This window comes from Mustela nigripes, chromosome 14 (genome assembly GCF_022355385.1).
Source record: "Mustela nigripes isolate SB6536 chromosome 14, MUSNIG.SB6536, whole genome shotgun sequence".
NCBI lineage: Eukaryota > Metazoa > Chordata > Mammalia > Carnivora > Mustelidae > Mustela > Mustela nigripes.
The window spans coordinates 45917114-45937637 of record NC_081570.1 but is presented as its reverse complement, the minus strand read 5'-3'; the positions used below and the strand labels follow the sequence as shown (position 1 = coordinate 45937637).

General features: G+C 44.7%; 1 protein-coding gene across 4 annotated transcripts in view; it reads left to right on the top strand.

The window, feature by feature from the left end:
• The window catches only part of DAB1 (DAB adaptor protein 1), a 1136100-nt gene that overhangs the window by 980576 nt on the left and 135000 nt on the right, over positions 1-20524 (top strand). For all 4 annotated transcript variants that reach the window (XM_059374891.1, XM_059374888.1, XM_059374892.1 and 1 more), the window contains 2 exons: positions 10033-10172; positions 18702-18800. In XM_059374891.1, the coding sequence (XP_059230874.1) occupies positions 10033-10172; positions 18702-18800 (239 nt within the window). The remainder of the gene's footprint in view (positions 1-10032; positions 10173-18701; positions 18801-20524) is intronic.

Genomic DNA, 20524 nt, shown 5'->3' with positions numbered 1-20524 from the left:
TTGCTCCACTCATTCCTGCAGACTCACCTGCAGACTCGCCCGGGGAATATTCAATACGTTTGCCAGGGGACTTCGCCATGCATTTGGTGAGAGGGAGTTCACCCTGGATGTACCTTCTCGAACAGGCTTCATCTCACGGGATGTCAGCATCACTGTACATTATGTGAGCTTTGGATGCTGCCTCCGAGCCTTCCTTCTGTCACCGTTGGGCTATCGCAGGCAGGCACATGGTGGCTTGCCTCTCCACATCATGACTCCCTTGTCTTGCAGAGTACTCTCACTCAAATGCATTTATTTTGTGCAGGGCTTTGATCAGGTTTCCAGGAAACCAATGGCAGACCCAGAGATCTCATCAGGGAAGGCCCCAGAATCAGCGCCAATGGGGAGTGCAGGTGGCAGGACTGGACAGAGCCAGGAGGTGGGCTTTGATGTAGCTGCAGCCAGGACCTCAGCTGACCCCACGTTACCCACGGAGCTCTGCCCTGTCCTTCAGCATTGTCCCAAATCTGCAAATTGAGGCCGGGGGCTTGGACTTTTATACCCATATGTATAATCACCCCTGCTGATGGAAGGTGAGCTACTGGGACCCCAGGGAGTGAGGTGAGAGTCACTCCATTGTCTCTCCCACATATACAGGAGGAGTACGTGTTACTAAATTTGTGTTTGTTTTTCTCCTGTTACTCTGTCCTTTATGATAGGAGGGTCTCAGCCAAGAACCTATAAGGATAGAGAAAATGATGATTTTTTTTTTCTCTCCCCCAACACCCTCATTGAAGTAAAACATCATCTCTGATACCATCACAAAACAAAAACCAAAACTTTGGGTCATTCAAGTGCTCAAAGAAATACTAAAATCTGTACTTAAATGCTTCTGAAGAACATTTAGGCTTTTAAAAGTTATAGGGCACTTTAGTTACACAGCCCTGCGGAAGTTTGTTAGTGTTACGGATCAAAACACACCAGGGGGTGAAGTGAGGGCAATAGGACTCTTTTTGGTGGAAGGCGATTTCTTTCTTTCTTTTTTTCTTTTAATTTTTATTTATTTATTTGACAGAGAGAGATCACAAGTAGGCAGAGAGAGAGAGAGAGGGAGGCAGGCTCCCTGCTGAGCAGAGAGCCAGATGCAGGCCTTGATCCCAGGACCCTGAGATCATGACCTGGGCTGAAGGCAGAGGCTTAACCCACTGAGCCACCCCGGTCCCCCTGGAAAGCGATTCCTGAGGGCCGCTCACCCCAGAACCTTCCTAGGCCAGCGTGTCACCTTGGGGAGATGAGCCTTCAGACCTGAAACTGGGTCTGGGAGACACACCTCATAGTCTGCAGTCCACGGGAAAGGGATGAAAAGATTGTCAACATGAGGTACTGGCCAGGAGCTGCCCAGCTGTGCTGGGTGCTTCAAATAATACGACTGCATTGATAGTAATCATACAAGGGGAGTGTTGCTGTCCTCCTTTGCAGGAAGAAGTGACTTGCTCTAGGCTGAAAGGCTTCTGAATGTCAAAGCCAGCTGAGAAGGCCCATCCCAATGCTGTTCTTCTCCCTTCCTTGCCCCGCCCTGCCCCCACACCTTTGGTATTTTATCTGCACCCTCTGCCTTCCTCCATGCAGCGTGGCTCCCCTAATAGAACACTTTTGGTTGCAAATGACAGAAAAAAAAAAATGCTGGGGCTGTGGCTTCAGACCAGCCCTCCCCACTCCCTCCATGCTCCTGCTTCTTACCCAGCCCAAATCTTCAGAATCTCCTCCTTGAAACTTCTTCGGATCAAGACCACGTGCTGTTTGGCACTCCTGGCTCTGCCCTGTCCCAGCTCTCTCGGACCAGTCTCTACCCTCTCAGAGCCTCCGTGCTCTCATCTGTAAGAGGCTAACGGTGCGTGCCGCGCTCAGCCGTTATGAGGAGTGAAAGCACGATCGAGAAGGATGTACGTATCCTTTAAAGCCTGGTCCGTGCTTTGGTCTGACACTCGTGGCAACACACGCTAGTTTAGCTTGTCCCCTGACCCGCCGGAAGAAGGAAACAAGCCCCACCATAAACCACTCATGAAGCCAGCCATGTGTGGGGTCCTCAGGCTCTCAGGGAGCAGGCATGGACCAATACAGCTGTGGATGGGAAGCTAGACTGGATGGTCCCAGACAGGCCACGGTAGCAGGACACACCAGGCTCTTCCGTCTCCACAGAGGATTACAGATATCTTCACATTCTTAAAACCGGGAGGTTTCTGTGTTTGCCCACAGGGAGGAAAACAGAAAGAAACAGGAAGAAGTCTTAGTAGACCTTAAATAAAACGGAAATGAAAGAAATACAAAGTATCTGAGCGTAAGGATTGGGTCCCTCATATGAGGGTCACCAAAGGTCCCTGCTTTACACTTCACTTGTTCCTAGTCTGACTCAGCCTCCGAATCCTAGGCCAGTCTTTGAAAATGCAGATTCCCAGACTCTCGAGTTAGAATCTTTGGAATCTTAGTACTTGACTTGGCCAGGGAAGATGCCCGTGGATTCCAGATGCTCTTTACAGAGAGTCCTTTTTGGAAGTACCAGTGAAGAACATCTCTTTAAGGGAATGTGTGCATGAATAATAGGTTGAATATTATTTGGCTCTTTAATTAGTTTACCTTTTAGCAGTAATGACAGCAACCATGTTCATAAAAGCACATTTTAACAGCCCCCTAAGTGTGTTGTTCCCCTTATTCTGCTCGCTACCCGGCTAGTTAATTACACAAAATCAGCCTTCTCTCCTACGCAGCCAGTATACGTAATTATTTGTCCATTGCAAATCAACACCTGGATAATTGCATGATAGAATTCTAAATAAAATAAGTTATCTCTGCTGCTGGGCTCTGAAATTCCCCCCATAATCTGTTCTTAAATTGGACAACCTAACAGACAATAGAGCTCTTTCGGCAATGGGCAGAATCTTGTTGGACAGGCAGCGGGAGAAAAAAACCTCTTTGAAATGTTCTTATCATCAAGATGGATGGCCTGGTGATTCAGATAGATATGCAGGAGGAGGGAGGGTGTCTCAGTTTGGGTATTGTGTTAATAATTCATAAGGTGATCTCCCGACTGCCTTCAGGAAGGAACATCCTGTTCCTAATTGCACCGTTATTCCCAGGCAACCACAAGTATTTCCCAAACAGCTGGGGCCATCACTCCTACTGCAATAGGCTTTGCTATGGTTAGCTTTCGGCCACTGGTGCTTAATGCGAAATATATTATTTGGGGAGGAGGAAAGTAATAAATATGTACTGAATGACTGTGTTGTGCCAGGGAGTGTGCTAAGAGTAAAATGTGTGTTGTTTCATCTAATCCTTCTCACTGTCCTCGAGAGCAGTGCAGTTAACGACGGTGTTCTGCAGATGGAGAACAAACACTCAGAGAAGCGAAATAACCTTCCCTATATTAGACACACATGAAGTCACAGAGCTCCTGAAAGGTCATTGGACTCCAAAGAGTTAGACACCGTGCTCCTCACTTATGTGACCTTGTGCCACTGACCTCACTTCCCTGTGCCCCCCTCACCCCCCGCAAGATATTGTGAGTCCTCAGTAAGACAGTTTATGAAACTGGAACAGGCTTGTCTTCAGGGATCATCCCAGCTTTCTTCCCTTCCTTCCAAATCCTGGCCGCCATTATATGGACTAAATATTGGTGTCTTTCTGTCTTGCCCCCAGACACCCTAGAAAAGTCATACCTTGAAGCCCTAGCTCCCCAGTGTGATGGTACTGGAAGTGGGGCCTTTGGGAGGTAATTAGGTTTAGATTAAGTCATGAGAGTCTACCTGTGATGGGATTAATGCCCTTGTATGAAGAGGGATAGATCCCCCACACACGCACTCTCTGTCTACAGTGGGAAGACACGGCAATCTGCAAACCAAGAAGAAAGCTCTCACGCAGAACAGAATCAGCCAGCATGTTGGTCTTGGACTTTGGACCCCCGAGACTGTTGTTCAAGCCCCCACCCTATGGGATCTTTGTTCCAGTAGCCCTAGCTGACTGAGACACTTCCTGAGACGTTTCAGTATCCATCCAAACCTACACGTGAGCGCTCAGCTCACTGGGAGGAATTTGTTGAAGGTGACCTCTGCCAGACAGGGAAATACTCTTCCCTATCAGAAGTTAAAAAAGAACTCACAGTCAGGCTGAGCACAGCAACACACTCAGCTTGGCTCTTGCGTGTGTTCCTGTGGCCGGGCTCATTACAATCCGTGATGAGTCGGGGGGATAAAGGGAAATTAACCTTGGGTGTGACCTAGCTTTTATTTGGCCAATAGCCGTCTTCAACGAACAGCCTGAAGTGGGAGGCCTCGCGTTATTCTCGTGGATTCTACCTCTCTACTCAGTGTCATAAAAAAATGCGAATTGCCTGCTTCCTCTGGACCCTGACTTCTGATAGGGGTGCTTGTTAGTTGGAGCTTCTGCAAGGTCACTCCCCGCGTGGGACCGTCACATCACCGGCAGCACCTTCTACTCCAAGACAGGGTCTCGGTGTTCTTCCTGACAGCAGCTTTGAGGACTGTTCAGAACAGGGGAGTTTGCTCAGTGCCCCCTGGGGACTGCTGCAATTTAAATTCCAAGGAGAGACATTTCCTGGGTTGTAAGGGGAGCAGGTTTGTGATGAGGTTGAGAAAGGCTCTTCCTTAATGGCTCAACGCAAAGGCAACGTTAAAATAACCGTGGGTGTGACATTGACTTTATCCTATTAGGGATTTTATTCCTTGGAGACTAAATGAATTACACTGACAGAATGGATTTGAAATAGGGTCTGTATGGAAGGGGTGTTCCGTGACCCCTTACACTTCCCCGTAGTGATTCTGACTCTGGGAGTCCACTTGTCTCTTTTGAGTAAAGAAATAAATTCATTTATTTATTCAGTTATTCAGTAGACCTGGGCACCACCAGTCCACTCTGTGCCAGGCACCATGCTAGTTCAGAAACCAGAGATGAATCCATTCAGCCCCCACCCCCGTGGAGCTCAAGTGCAGAGAAGGAGGCATGAGGACAAAGTCAGTGAGGTGTCACAGATGCCGTGTCAGGTGCTGTGAGGGGATAGTGTGCTAGAAAAATGCTGTGCCCTGGTACCTTGGTGAACAATTCCATCATAGCTCTCTACATTTTGGAACTTACAGACTAAGCAGAAGGCTGGATTTAAACAGATTATTACAAATGAGATTGAGTCCTCGGGAGAATGCAAGGGGGGAGTATCAGGAGAATATTATGGAGGCATTTCCGAGGGGACCTCCCAGATAGACCCTTGGGATCAGAGGAGCCCTGGGCATATGGTACTGTGCTGAGACCTCAGGTGTGGAGTGAGGAGTGGGGTGTGGAGATGGACAGAGACAGGGCAAGACAGTGCCCTGCAGCCCCAGACAACAGCAGGGCAAAGCTGTAGAACATAGCCTGCCTTGCACACGTGAGCTCCGATTGGCCAGTCACTGGCCTATGTTGCTGTCTGTGTGTCATTTCTTTGACCTACACGGTGACCCAGTATGGGAACAGTGGTTATTAGCTACTCTTCAGAGGAGAAAGACACTGTAGCAGACATGGAAGGATCTTACCCAACACAACACAATGAGGAGAATGTGTGGGAGAGCTGGGACCAGAATGCAGATCCTTGGAATCCAGAGCTCTTGTTCTGTGCCATTGAACCCTCTTGCCTTCCAGTGGAAGATCTCAGGTCTTGGCCTGGTACAAGAGAGATTCTCTTCCTAGCTCAGTTTGCACTAATTTTACTTACCTCTCTGGCTTTGGGTTCTTCATTCATAGAATGATGACAGTGCCTATTTCTGGTAGCCCTGGAGGAGTAAGGGGGAGAAGGTCTCAGAAGGTCAGGCACAGTGTATGTGTTTATAGGATACTTGTCTTTAAGAGTAAGATAGCTGCGAGTTTGCTGCAGGCTCCATAAGGGGTCTGCTCAAATAGCTGTGACACAAAGTAAGACATGGCAAGTGCCCTAACCGAATACGGAGTAAGGTGGACCAATGCCAAAGGGCTTTTAGCCAAGCATGACCTTTGTCATAACACTTGGGCTCAAACTCAGGCTGTCAGATTTGCCTATGTCAGATTTTCTTCCTTTTTATTATTATTCTAAGATTTTATTATTTTGTTTTTAAGCAATCTCTATGCCCAGGGTGGGGCTCGAACTCACAGTCCCGAGATCAAGAGTTGTACGCTCTTCTGACTGAGCCAGCCAGGTGTCCTGACGATGTCGGATTTGAATAGTTTCTTCCACGAAGATAAACGCAAAGGAAAAGTGAGCACAAGAAAAGATGCTCAACATCATCAGTCCTGAGGAAAACGCAAAACAAAACTCCAATATCGCTAAACACTCATAAGGCCGGCTAACGCAAAAAAGACAAACAGAAGTATTTGTCTAAAGATGAACAGAAATATTGGCAAGAAAATCTGGTAGAGAAGCTGAAATCCTCATACTTTGCAGGCAGGATTATAAACCGGTTACAGTCACTTTGGAAAAACACTAATAGTTTCTCAGAAATTTAAACATAGAGTTACCATATGACCCAGGATTATACCTAGGAGAGAAGGGGTACTCGGGGAGAAATGGTGTGATACTAAGAATCGGCAAATCCATAGACAGCAAATGGACTAGTGCTTGCCTAGGCTGGTTTCGGGGAGATGGGGAGTGACTGCTGATGGGAGCAGGGCTTATTTTGGGAGTGAAGGTAATGTTACGCAGTTAGCTAGTGATGATGGCTGTACAACTCTATGAATGTACTAAAACCAGTGAATTATATTCCTCAGAAGAGGGAATTGAATGGTATGGAAATTATATCTCAGTAAAGCTGTTAAAGATTCCAGTTCTGCTGTTGATGTTGGTCACTGACATCATCTTCCATAAAACAGGGCAGGTGGCAGAGTCTAACTTATAGAGCAGTGGGAGGGCTACCTTGCACAGAAAATCTTGGCACAGTGATTGGTAGAGTGAATGGTCGAGAACTGAGAGTGACAGTGTTGGTGATTTTCCTAAAGCCCGTGTCCCTTCTTTCGTCCATCCTGAAGCGTAGGGTCAGTGGGGCTTTCAGCAAAAAAGGCTGGGGATTCATGATGACTTGGGACACATGAAGACTGACCCTTATGCTACTACCCTCACATCATATGTGTCTCTGATGAAACAGCCTTATGGCTCCTATGTCTGTTATTTATTTCTTTACTAATATAACGGAGACCTTGCTCAAGATGTGCTCATGAAAAATTACCCTTTTAATGGTGGAGCATTTAATGAGAAACCAGATTATCTACTGCATAAGTGCCCTTCATACAAATTAGCTTGGCCCTGGGTCCTAATCTAAATGGGGCTCCCTACTTTCCTCTAAATGGCCTAATATTTTCTTATTAATCTCTGCCCTCATTCACCTGGGCTGGCTCTGCCTCCCTATGAAGTGTCCTCCTTGGCAGAGCTCTGTGCCTTGACAAATGTTTCTTAAGGCTGTCTTTGTGACCCATGGACATTTTCTGGGACATGATGTGGAGGCTGGAAGCTGTTTGTTGCATTTTCAAGTTGTCTCTCCAGTGGAGTTTTAATGCTGTCAGTGTATTAGGTATTGACAGATCTGGGGCAGGTGAGTTTTGGTACCATATAAAGATGAGGAAGTCAGGGAGAGCGAGAAGCAATTCATCCTGGTGGTTAAGAGCACAAGCTTGAAAACATAGGACACCTGCAAACCAGAAGTCTGGGCTTTGGCTCAGATAGCTCTGGGTTCAGGTCACACTCAGCAGTTTTGGACAAGTTACTTGGCCTCTCAGATGTTTAGTTTAGATCCTCATTTATAAAACCGTGAATGACCACACATATGTCTAGGGTTATTTCTGGGGCTATACAAGTTGGTATGGACAGTGTGCTTTAAACAGACCCTAATAAATGCTTCCTGTATAGAGCTTGGAGAAGCCCCACACAGTGAAAGGGATATGATTATGACTGAAATACTGTCCTGTGTTGAAGAGGCAGAGACGGTATCTGGAACCCATATCCTTCCCAAGAGCCAGAGCCAGCCCTAGGCCGCCCCCACCCAACTTTGCATGATCATGCAGAGAGCCGTGACCTGTAGGACCACAGCTGTGGTGTTGAGCTAGATGTCTGTAGAGGGTGTATCATGGCAAGTGTCTTCTTTGGTCTGTGCTTTAGTCTCTGACATCCGCCCTCACAGAATCCTGAGGCTGAATTTTTACATTGATTATAGGTTCTGACTTATCATCCCTGTGTTATATCTGCTTTGTGGAATATGATTCAAAGGCTTGAATATACCAGGAGTTAGTAAGGGTTCAGTGGGATAAAGCACCAGCTGGCAATTAAGAGTCCGACTCTGCAGACGTTTCTGCTTTGTGCCCTCCCTCCCTCAGCATCGTATCTTCTATGTGCTTCTTTACTGGGCTGGTAATAGTGGCGACAGCTGCCATTTTCTGAGAACTTAACCACGTGAATCCGTGCTTCGCACATACTCTCTCCTATAAGTTACTATTCACCATAATTCTGAATGTAGATATTGTATCCATATTGGACAGATGAGGAAACTGAGGCTCAGTAGACAGTTTAGTTGGTTTTCAAGTGAGAAAGCCATGACTCGAAATGAAGATGTCCACCAAAGCTGCCGCCTTCTTACACAACTAGCGTAGCGTGTTGTGCATTTTAATTTCTGGTCACCAAAATCTCGAGCTTGTAGGGGCACAGACTTTGTCTCCTACGTCTGTTGCAGTGAGTTATAGCATCTGGCACAGAGTAGACCCTCAGTGAGGGACGACTGAATAAATAAGTGAACTGCAGGTTAATGTTTTTTCAGTTGAAAACATTATGGAGTGTTAACTATTGCTGCTGTTTTTCCTCTGTTTTCAGCTCCAATAAATCTCAGCCACATTATAGAAAGACCTTAGTTTGCACATCATATAGGTAAAGGGAAGTAGGCTGAGTTCTTTCTCACTCAGCTCATTCTGCCCCATGATGGCAGGCTTGATGGAGGAGGTGTTGGAAGTTCAAGTTTGTGATGTTCTGGGACGTGAGCATCAGAAGACAAGAGTGCCCCAGGTTTTAGGAACCATGATTGCAAAGTTTATGAAAGTTTGATGATATTAGAAATTTTAATTCCTGTGCATTCTTCTTTTTTTCTGACTGGGTGAGCTTGGGGCAAGCTCCTTGAATTCTGTGACGTTCGTACTCTTTGTCTAGAAAATGGATATGGTTGAGGTTTTACGAAGAGTAGGGATCAAGTTTATAAAACATCTCCCAAGAAACACTCAGCTCACAGAAACTTTACTATCCTTATTTTATGTGGATGTATTTGAATGTCTGGTTGATACATCCTAGCAAATTATTATGTTAATAATTACCGAGAAAGGCTATTGCAGGGTATGGGCTCACCATACCAAGTAGCCTCTTTCTATACACACACACGAGTTAGCGGAAGAGATATCGTAAAACCATTTTTTGATAATTGTCCCTGGGTCATTACTTGATACAAAGCAATTACTCTGGAGTCTCACTATAAAACAGCCCATGGAACTGGGTGTAAGAAGGTCTTGGACCCTGGCCAAAGTCATATGAAACGCTGGAAATGCCAAAGAGGCTCGGTGCTAATTCTACTCTAACAAGAATGTCAGACCTGAACTCTTAGTAGGTGGTGATTATTTGTTGAATACCTGGTGTGTATTAAGCTCTGTTTTGGGAGCTTAACATGTGTTGTCTGATTTAATTATCTTAATGCCCCATTGGGATTGGTGATTTTTAACTCGTTTTTTTGTTTGTTTGTTTTGTTTTTTGTTTTTCTTGCCTGAGAAAACAGAGGATCTGAGAAAACTAATTTTCCTTTGGATTTTAAAGGATAGAATCAGAATTTTTAAATTTAATTTTTTTTAATTTTTAAATTTAAATTTAAATGTAAAAGGATAGAATCAGCCTTCTTTCCTACTCCACCCAGTGATTTGACTTTCTTAGAAACCAGAGAAGGAAGCTCAGCACTGGAGATATTTAAAGACAGTGGGACCTGCATACCTACATACCTGAATCCTGCTTTTCTCTGTTTTTAGGTCAGGATCGCAGTGAAGCCACTTTGATAAAGAGATTTAAAGGTGAAGGGGTCCGGTACAAGGCCAAGCTGATCGGGATTGATGAGGTTTCTGCAGCTCGGGGAGACAAGTTATGTCAAGATTCCATGATGAAACTCAAGGTGCCGTGCAAGCATTTTACTTTTATTATGGGGGAAGGGAGTGATTATGATCATTATGGTAAAACTTTTTACTTATTCATTTATTAGTAAATTACATGGTTCACTGATGAATCACTGCATGTATTCATTGAGAAGAGATTTCAAGCGTTACGAAAATGTTTATTGAACACCTACTATGTGGAGCTATTTTGTGGGGCCCAGTTTTGTAACTTCTGAGCATATCACCTTTTACTCAATGTTCTCTTCATTGTGCAATACCTACAAAAAGAAAAGTAAAACTGTCAAATGTTATAGTCCTTCAGATTTTATGAATCTTCACCCCTCTGTTATTTTTGAGTACATTTTAAATATTTTACCATATGAGAAATATGATAAAAGATGATGTGTTAAGATAAAAGCTAATTTTATTCATTCTTATCATTCCTATTAATGTTTCCAAACACGATGTAAAAGAAAAATATTTTTTAAAGTAATATGTATGAGATTGTGGGATTTGGACATATCACAGAGAGGTTTCTGAAAGTAAATGCTATAAAGAAAGCCTTTTTATTGAGAAATTGAAGAAAGGAATTGGAAAAAAATTAATATACACAATAAAATTATGTTATTAAATGGCCTTTTAAAACATATAAAAAAGAGCATCATTTGTTCCCACATTTTTTTTTAAAGATTTTATTTATTTATTTGACAGAGAGAGGTCACAAGTAGGCAGAGACGCAGGCAGAGAGAGAGGAGGGAAACAGGCTCCCCGCTGAGCAGAGAGCCCAATGTGGGGCTTGATCCCAGGACTCTGAGACCATGGCCTGAGCTGAAGGCAGAGGCTTAACCCAGTGAGCCATCCAGGCGTCCCGTTGTTCCCACATTCTGGTCTTCATTTAGGCTTCATTTCTTTCTTTTAAAAAGTGATTTAAAATATTGAAAAAACAAATGAGTGAGCAGGAAGTCTATACAAAATACCTTATGCATTTAACACATATAATATAGGTATCTTCCTGATTATAGAATTCACAAAATGTTCTTTGTAAAATATTTTGAAAATACAGAAAAATATAAGGAGAAAAATGAAAATCACCCATGATACACAAAGATCAGTGTCAACAATTTTATGTATAACTTATGATCTGTCTTTGTATTTTTAGGTATATGATATGAATTATAAACACATGTAATATAATTGGAATTACTATTTATATAGTCTTATATCCTTTTTTTTTCTCACCTAATATTATGTTATGAGAATTTTTTTTCATATCTTCAGATAGTCCCTCAGGATACAACTTGATCAGTGTATTTATTTTTTTTAAGTGTAAGAAAGGAGGAACAAAAGGAAAAAAAATATATGTATATATATGCAAGGCTGGCCAAATGCTTCCAGCTACAAACCGGGACAGTATCTGTAAAACACTCTCTATGTTACCTTTTCTTTCCTATTTGCTTAATAAATCAGAGCTATTATTTTTATTTATGCTATACAAATTGTCTCAGCAGTTTAACATGGGTATCAGATGCTAAGTGTCCTTGTAGTATGACTGTAGGAATCATCATTTTTAAAAAATCTTAATTTTCTTTCTTTTTTTAATTTTTAAAAGATTTTATTTATTTATTTGAGAGAGAGAGAGTGAGAGAGAGAGTGAACATGGTCTGGGGGGAGAGGGAGAGAGTATCTGAAGCAGAGTCTATGCTGAGCGCAAAGCCCAAAGCAGGGCTTGGTCCCATGACCGCAAGATTGTGACCTGAGCGGAAACCAGGGGTCAGCCGCTTCACTGACTAAGCCACCAAGGCACCCCAAAATATTAATCTTCAAAACAGTGTACCCATTATTTTTTTAGCTCTTATATAACCAAGCTTTGTTTTAATAGTTATGTATCTATTATAAAGTATTCTAGAAAAAGGTTTTAAAGATACCCATATCATGATTTCACAGATTATCACCTTGTAAAAAGGTTAATGTTTTTTCTTCCTTCCTTCCTTCCTTTCTTCCTTCTTTTCTTTCTTTCTTTCTTTCTAATTAAGCAATGTTATGAGATTTTAGAGCACCCTACTAATGAGCTCTCTTCTGCTAAGCTCCAGTCTGATTGATAAGTAGATAACAAAGTCTGAGAGGAGGAATTCTAAAGTCCAGTCTTATGACTGATAAATGCTGGGAAGAAGGATGTTACTAGGATACATGCCAGAGTGGGCATCCTGGAAAGAGATGGCCTGCCACGCTTGGTTCGTGGTTCCCGCCAGCCCCCATCCAGCCCCTGAGCAGGACCTGTGATCCATGCATGAGGTCAGACCAGAGGGCAGCCTCTCTAGCAGTGGGCACGTTGCAGAGAGAACCCAAAACACACTGAGCCCGGAGTCCTCAGCCTCCCTCCAGACTCCCATCAGATAGAGCCACACCTTCTCCCCCAAAGAGACCCCACTCAGGGATAGGGATGAAGGCCAGGATCTTCATTTTTGCTGACGGTCCCTTACTGAGCATGAGGCCAGGCTGCCAATAAATACTTATTAAAGGACATCAAGAAAAATCTACCAACAGCCTGGTTCTCACCCAGAGCCACAAGTAGGTCTACTGAGGAGCTGATGCTTCTTCTCCTGGCCTCCTGGTAGAGAGCCACTCACCAGGCCCATGTCCCAGAGCACCTGTTGGCCAGCTCCATTCATAGAAGCTCTGCGGTCTGAGGGGCTTGGAGCAGGAGTCTGCCTGTGCTCGCTGAAGCTTCTCCGTCTGCCTTCACCGTGACTCAAGCTAGTGGGTCCAGGCCTGGCGATGACTGCTGACTTGGAGCATGTGCATGTGTTACCTGCTGTGAGGTACCCCATCTGTCACCCCTCAGATCTGTGAGGTCCCCAAAGCCCTGAGAATTTGTCCTGCCATGACACACTCCTGTCAGATGCACGGAGCTCGTGGAGGGGTTCTTGGTTCCCAGACAGTTGTGTTTCATTATTTGCAAATCGCAGAGAAGAATGTTGACATTTCAGCTCCCAGTGGTTTCTCTCTTTAGGAAACAGAAACATAAATGATCGATTCTCCATTTGGCCACCTGCCCAGGAAAGAAAGAGGCAGAGAAGTACAAAATGCCTGTTAAACCTTGCAAAAGGGCGCACTTGTTCACATTAGGCCATATGAGAAATAAAAAGAAAATCTGCTTTCCTTTGCTAGACTCTGTGAGGCTGGTACCTTTTCCTGTTTTAGAGAATTTTCTTCTGGATTGTAAAGATTTAAGAGGGGAAATCATATTCTAAGTATGAGTGGGCTGTTGCCTGTCCTCCAGCAAAACACCATTATCGTATTTTAATTTAGAGTCAACATAAGCTTCTTCTCATCTATCATCTCTTTTGATCTTGTGAGATAGATATTATCCTCTCTGTTTTATACATAAGACATCTGAAGTTCATAGAAGTTAAGGGATTTGCCCCGGAACCTTCATTTAACCTGTGTTAAGCCCAAAATTTCAAACCTCAGTCTCCGGACGTCCAGTGTCTGATAAGACATAGTTTAATGCTTAATTATCTTCTTTTTTGTTTCTCTGTTTAATTTATCTTGGTTGCCCAATGAGATTTTAAGCCCTTACTGGTAAGTTCCTGCCCAGTACCCACACATCATTGACTTACAAAGTAGTCAGCTTTCAGAGTCCTTGGGCAAAAGGATGGTGGTTGAAACTCCAGGAGGGGATGGGCTCTCTCAGAGACGATGCCTGGAGGGCTAATTTCAGAGCTCTAAATACATCCGCTGGGGTCCTCTAAGAAGCAGAGCTTACCCTGGCTAGGTGAGAAGAGGACACTTTAATGAAAGAGCCACTTAGAAAGGGTAGGTAAGGGGTGCCTGGGTGGCTCAGTGGGTTAAGCCTCTGCCTTTGGCTCAGTTCATGATCCCAGAGTCCTGGGATCGAGCCCCACATAGGGCTCTCTGTTCGGCAGGGAGCCTGCTTCCCTTCCTCTCTCTCTCTCTGCCTGCCTCTCTGGCTACTTGTGATCTCTGTCTGTCAAATTAGAAAAAAAAAAAAAAAGAAAGAAAGAAAGAAAGAAAAAAAGAAAAGAAAAGAAAGAAAAACACAAAGAAAGGGTAGGTAAGGCTAAGTAAGGGATCTAGGGATGGTGATGCTCTCAGGAACCTGCAACCGTAGAAAGCAGCCACCACCCTGGGAGGAAATATATTCAATGAAACCCAAAGAGAGCAGGATTGAGGAGGAAGCCTACTCCCTCCCCAAGCGAAAGTATAGGCACTGCCAGAGCTGTAGGACAAGGAAGGAAAGGATGTGTTCAGAATACCCTGAGCTCTCTCCTCAACCACCCTCTGGTCTCCCGCCCGTCTTGCCCTGGTGGAACCCAACTGGAATCCAGAGGGCAGGAAGCCCAGAGGACCAGGGATTGAAGTCCACAGGGGCCAGGCTCTGGGCACAAAGCAGAGGAGAAGAGAATACTTAAATTCTTTTTTTTTTTTTTTTAACTGGGAAAAGTGAAATTTGGGATTAGTTTTTTTCCAAGGCTTCTATAGCTAATAATTGGGATGGTTGGAATTAGAGACCACTTTTTTGTTTTTGGTTTTATTTATTTTTTTTTTTCATCATAGAATGTTCTGGAATAGCACTGCAGGTTTTCAGCCATCCATGCCCAAAACCTGTTGTGTTTTCCTACCTGCTTTTCAGCATCCACTGAGATCACAGCCATCCCACTATGTGCGTGCACTGTGCGGGTCGGGTTTCTCAGAGCCCTCTCCTGTGCTTCCCCTTATCTCATCCTCAGGGGACCCGTAGCTGGACAGGGCAGCCTGTTAATCCTGCCTGACGCATCTGACCCTTTGTATGTCACTTCCTTCCTGGGGATGTTTGTGTCCATCATTTCACAAGCGTCTGGCACATGGCATTGCTTCATAGTATGAATGTTAGTACCTATAATAACGAAAACTGTTACTCACCCAGCTCTCCCGCCATGCGACACACTGTGCTAAGTGCTGATGCGTGTAACTGTTCTCAATAGCTGAACACCCTTATGAGGTAGGAAATGTGATTATTCTCATTTAAACGTCCCCTTCACTGTGGAGTCTGGGAGCCGATGGTTCCACCTGGCTGTTTGTAGAACATTTTTGACGTATCTGTAGTATATTGCGTAGTCATTTCTTTCTTTCTTTTTTTTTTTAAATCTATGTTTCTCCCCAAAAAAGCTCTTAAGCAAGGTTATAATAGAAGGAAGCCCAACATAGGAATCTGAAAGATTCCCGTTTGACTTTTCTCTCCACCTTATTAGTTCCTTGAGGTTTCAGGAGGTCACTTCAGCCCCTGGCCTTATGTTTCCTTATATGTAAACTAAGAGAGATGATTTTTCACTTTCTAGGATTAGGGCATGGGCTACGTTATATGACAGGGAAGAGAACCTGTAGCACATAAGAGTAGGTCCCCAAGAAAATGCTTGACTGTATTTTCCAGATTTCCAGCAGTGACTGAGGTGACTAATGTGAGGCACAGAGACCCGAAAGGCACCTACTGCCACATCTTCTGACCACCCCCTCACCCCCCCCCCCCCCCCCCCGTCACCCCCTTGCCCAGTCCGAGATGTCTCCTGGACCTCTGCTGGTTCTGCATCCCGGCAATGAATAATCTTGTGGGGAGATGAGACCGTGAGGCATGCCGTCTGCTGGCAAACTTGCATGGCCTTAGCGTAATTTTTCAGAGCTTGACTCGAGGTCCTGTCTCACAGGAGAAACATGCTTGATAAAATTAGAGTTTTATTTCCCTAAAGACAGCCCTGCACGGATAGTCCTTCCCTCTTTCATTTGTCATGGAACGCCACCCGCATCAGCCCCAAGCAGGAATGCTCCTGGAACACATGTGTGGGCTCTTTCCATTCCGTCCATCCCCTCGAGTGTACAGCTGCATTTTGCTGTTAGAGGCGGCAGTGATTCAGGGAGCAGGGACTGTGAGGACTGCTTCCAGGACAGAGACGTTGGAGCAGCTCTCCTTGAGTGGAGGTGCCGCCCTCTCCCCACCAAGGACGGTGATGTCCTAAGAAGAGTTAAACAAGAAGGAAGGCCTCCCCGTTCCTTTGACCTAGTCCCTCCAGCCCTTCCCTTTATGACGGAGATACTTCTCGTTCTCTTTCTGTGTTACGTCTGGAGATCGGAAGTTGGAGGTCCAGCTACAGATAGGTAGCCGCATCAGGTGTTTGATTCCAAATCCAGCTAAGAACCCAGAATTCAAGGTGAAGATTCCCAGGGTTCAAAGTCTGGCGGGCCCACTCCCTGAGGCAGGCAGAGTCACTTCCTCTTTCCCCTGCTGACTTGAGGCTGCGCGCCATTCTCAGTCCTGGGCACGTAGGATGGATTAAAAAGAGTTCCTGGCACAAATGAGCTTTTGTTCTACCGGGCAAAGGCAGACGGTCACCAGATGAACCAATAAGTATGTCAGATGGCAGTAAGGACCGTGAGGCAAAAGGAACCAAGGAGGTGCAAAGGGGGCGGGGTTCGGAGACCGTGTCCCCAAAAAGATGGCTTTAGAAATAAGAATTACAGAATTTTGCAGCCCTGGGGCTGTAAAAATCTACTTTGGCCATTCTCCCCATGTTCCTTAGAATCTCCCCTCAGTGAATTCACAGAAAAGTAAACTGCACATTGAGGACTCTAGAAACCTCTGGTTAAGCAGGACCGTTACAGAGACAGAGGACTTAGCGTTGGGGGATGAGTCACTCTCTTCAACTTTTGAGAGGACAGGCAGTGCCAGAGGGTTTTCTGGTCACTGAGCAGCGGTCCTGAGGGACCGAAAGAGCAACGCTGGGGAGGGTTACCTGGAGAGGTTTTTGGCTTGCTGGACAGAAGCCACCATGGGAAGGATTAGGTGCCCCCTGCAGCAGAAGTCTGGAGAGCTGAGTTGCAGGCTTAGCTCTCCGCCAGCCCCCTATGCCGCCTCAGCACAGCCAACCCCTGCCTCATAGACATCAGTTTCCTCACTTGTCAGCAGGAAATGTGGAAGACTTTTCTAGCTCTGACATTCTGTATGTCTGCAAGGATGTAACTGGCACTCAAGAATGAATGGGTGACTCGGGAGGGAGTGGATTTCCTGCTAGTAGGTCCCCAGGAACCAGAGCACAGAGTTTTAGGGACAGTCATTCATTTACTAGAAGAGGTTAACTATTGTGACATCCCTGTAGTGTTGCAGGCACCGTACTGGGTACTTGATATGAATTTTCATTTAATTCTCTCCCCATGCAAAGATAGTGTTTACACTTGAGGAAGTGGCAGTGAGAATTAAGTCATTTGCCCAAGATCACGGAGAGCCAGGAGCATAAACCAGCCATCTGGATTGCACAGAGCGTTGCTGGTACCCACAGTGAGGATAACCAAACAGCCTCAAAGGGGGGTGCCCCGTCCCTGTGTCTTCTGGTCATCCCTGTTCCGAATACTGCTGCTTCTCTGACACTGGAGTCGTGAACATGCTCTTCTGACATGAGCACAGATGACTTTTATCTCCCAGAAACATGACATCATGCTGATTTTCAATTTTTCTACTCCTAGAAGCTCAGAACTATAACTGCTGATAAGTGGACTTGATCTTGCACTCAGGGCAGTCTGATAGCAAAGACGGGGTTAGAAGCTCCAAAACACTTAATGCAGATCTCTTGTCCTCACCCTCTGAGTGACACCCTCATAGGAAGCCCATGCTTCCCTGTCACTGGCCGCCACAAAAGCTAGTTTAAAAAGCAAGTGTCTTCGCCCTTAACTTACATCCTGTCAACTGTGGGAGATCTCTGGATAGCACATTCATCCTGCAAGAATGACAGAGTGCCTCTTCCTTCCAGGGACTGTCCTGGGCACCCAGGATAGAGCAGTGAGCAGAGCGACACCCCTGCCAATTGTGATGTTTGCCTTCTAACTGACTCGGATACGTAGCTTTGGTTTAGAAAAAGTTTGGAAAAGTGGGGAGACAGGGGCATTGATCAATGGGATGTGTTTGCTAGGTACCTTCCTACTGAAAAGAATAAAGGAAAACAGAAAACTTGTGTGGGTAAAAAACTGCAAACCATAAGCATGTAACTCTGGTGATCGTATTTTTTCCAGACAAAAGGAGACATGCAGTCTGGCCGTGGTTTTTATTTTCTTTCTACTCTCTAAAATTGATTATGGTGAAAACTGTCTCCAGAAGTAAAGATAAAATCACATTTAGGAATATATTCTGTGACTCCTCTTTATTTAATAGGTTGAAACCATATACAGTATGAAGGCCAGCAACGTATTATTAATAAGAGGAGCCTATTGTATTTATCTTAGGGTCTTGGATTCTGAGCCAATATCTAGCCATAAAGGAGGCGTTCTGTAAATCTTAGGTAGTCATGTGAATCAGTATCCAGGTGTCTGTTGATACAGTGTTAGATATAATGTTAGGGTACCCGTTACACACCGCGGAGGGAAGCATGGAAAGGGCAAGTGTGAGAGAGAGCAGTGAGAGAGAGAGTGGTTGGTGGTATTGGTGGGTGGTATCTGACTACCACCGGGACCGGAGGGAATCTTCAAACGTACACTCTCAAGTAAAAACCGTGTCCTTCTTTCAACAGGGCGTTGTTGCTGGCGCACGTTCCAAAGGAGAACACAAACAGAAAATCTTTTTAACCATCTCCTTTGGAGGTATCAAAATCTTTGACGAGAAGACAGGGGTAAGTAAAAGAATCACATGGCATGATGAAATTGAATCCATTGACAGATGTGCCCTTAAAAGCCTGTCCTCTCTGGGTAGGAATATCAAACAAGCATAAAAACACATAAAGCGACTGACAAACTTGATCAACTGTGATTGTCCATCAAAGGGAGGCTCTTCCCTGACTTGGCCACAGTGTTTCTAACGGTGTGATTGTGATAAAAGTGTCACACAGGCCAGGAATCTAGCGGGAGACTGATGAGCTTTGAAGCCCGGTGGGTGATGTGACAGCTGAAGTTAAATTTCTTTGTGTGTTGGCAACTTTAATGACATGCATCCTAGAGGGAGACGCATGAATGTCTTTTGACTTGGTCAGAGCCTCTAGAGTCTCCTGAGTTTAGCCTGTGCCACCTTGCAATTGCTTTAATCGCAGAGAATGGAGTTTTCAATCTTGGGAAAATCTGTCACCGCATGACCAGGAAATGTCAGGGCTGATGTGTTTGTTGAACCTGCCAAGGAAGTGGTTTGTGTTTTTATCAACCCCCCCCCCCAACAGCAATTAGCTCGCACGCTCATCCCCAGGGCTGCCTGACATTGGTGGTGTCCTGTTCACTGACGATAAGGGAAAAACAGAAAAATATTCTGCGCTCTGTTTGGTCCAGAGAGCAGGAGTCAGATGGACGTGGTTTGTTCTTTTTATTCCTTCCGTGTTTTACAGCTTATAAAATACTTGACATATAGCACCTCCCTTGTACTTCCCAAGTTAATTTTCAAATGCTGTAGGCACCTCCAGACTCAACCAGCAAAGTTACTCAACCTTAGTCGTTTTGCATTGTATTTCCTCCACTTTATTCTGACCCGTATTGGGATCCCATATGGGTAGGAGGATGATAATTTAATGGTAAAAATGGGTTTTGAAGAGAAGTTATTTTTGAATAATTAGTAATAGGATAGATATTTGTCTGCCCAGATTCATAGCAGCATTATTCACAGTGACCAAAAGGTGGAAACCATCATTGGATGAGTGGTTACAGAAAATGTGGTGCCTGCCTCCCATGGAATATGAGTCCACAGAAAAAGGAAGAAAGTTCTGACCCATGCTATTACATGAAGGAAACTTGAAGACAAGCAAAGTGAAACAAGCCAGTTATAAAAAGGCAAATTCTGTAGGATTCCACTTCTGTAACGTATCTAGAGACATGAAATTCAGAGAGACAAAAGTGGAACAGTGGTGGTGAGGGCCTGTGGCAGGGGATGGGGGGTATGTGATGAAGTGTGAGTGTTTACTGAGTATAGAGTTACCATTTGGGAAGAGGAAAATGGAGTTTGTGATGGATTGGAGGAGGCCCACTGTATAACGCTGTTCATGCATTTCATATCCCTGAACTCTATGCCAAGAAATACTTAGAATGGTAAATTTTTAGTTATGTGAAGTTTACCACTATAAAAAAGCTCTTGGTGATAACTCCCCTTCATGGGGTACCTACTGTGTACTAACGTGCATATCAGTCATGTTACATACATGATTCAGTTTTGCCCTCACAGCAGTCTTATGGGAAAAACAATAACAACAATTAATTCATCAAGCACATAATATGTGCCAGGCATTATTGTCAACCCTTTGTAAATACCAATTCTGTTAACCCTCACGACAGCCCTGTGAGGTAGATGGCAGTACCCTCTCAAGTTTATAGCTGGAGATACTGAGGAGAGAAACAAAGTCATAATTTATTGAAGGTAAGT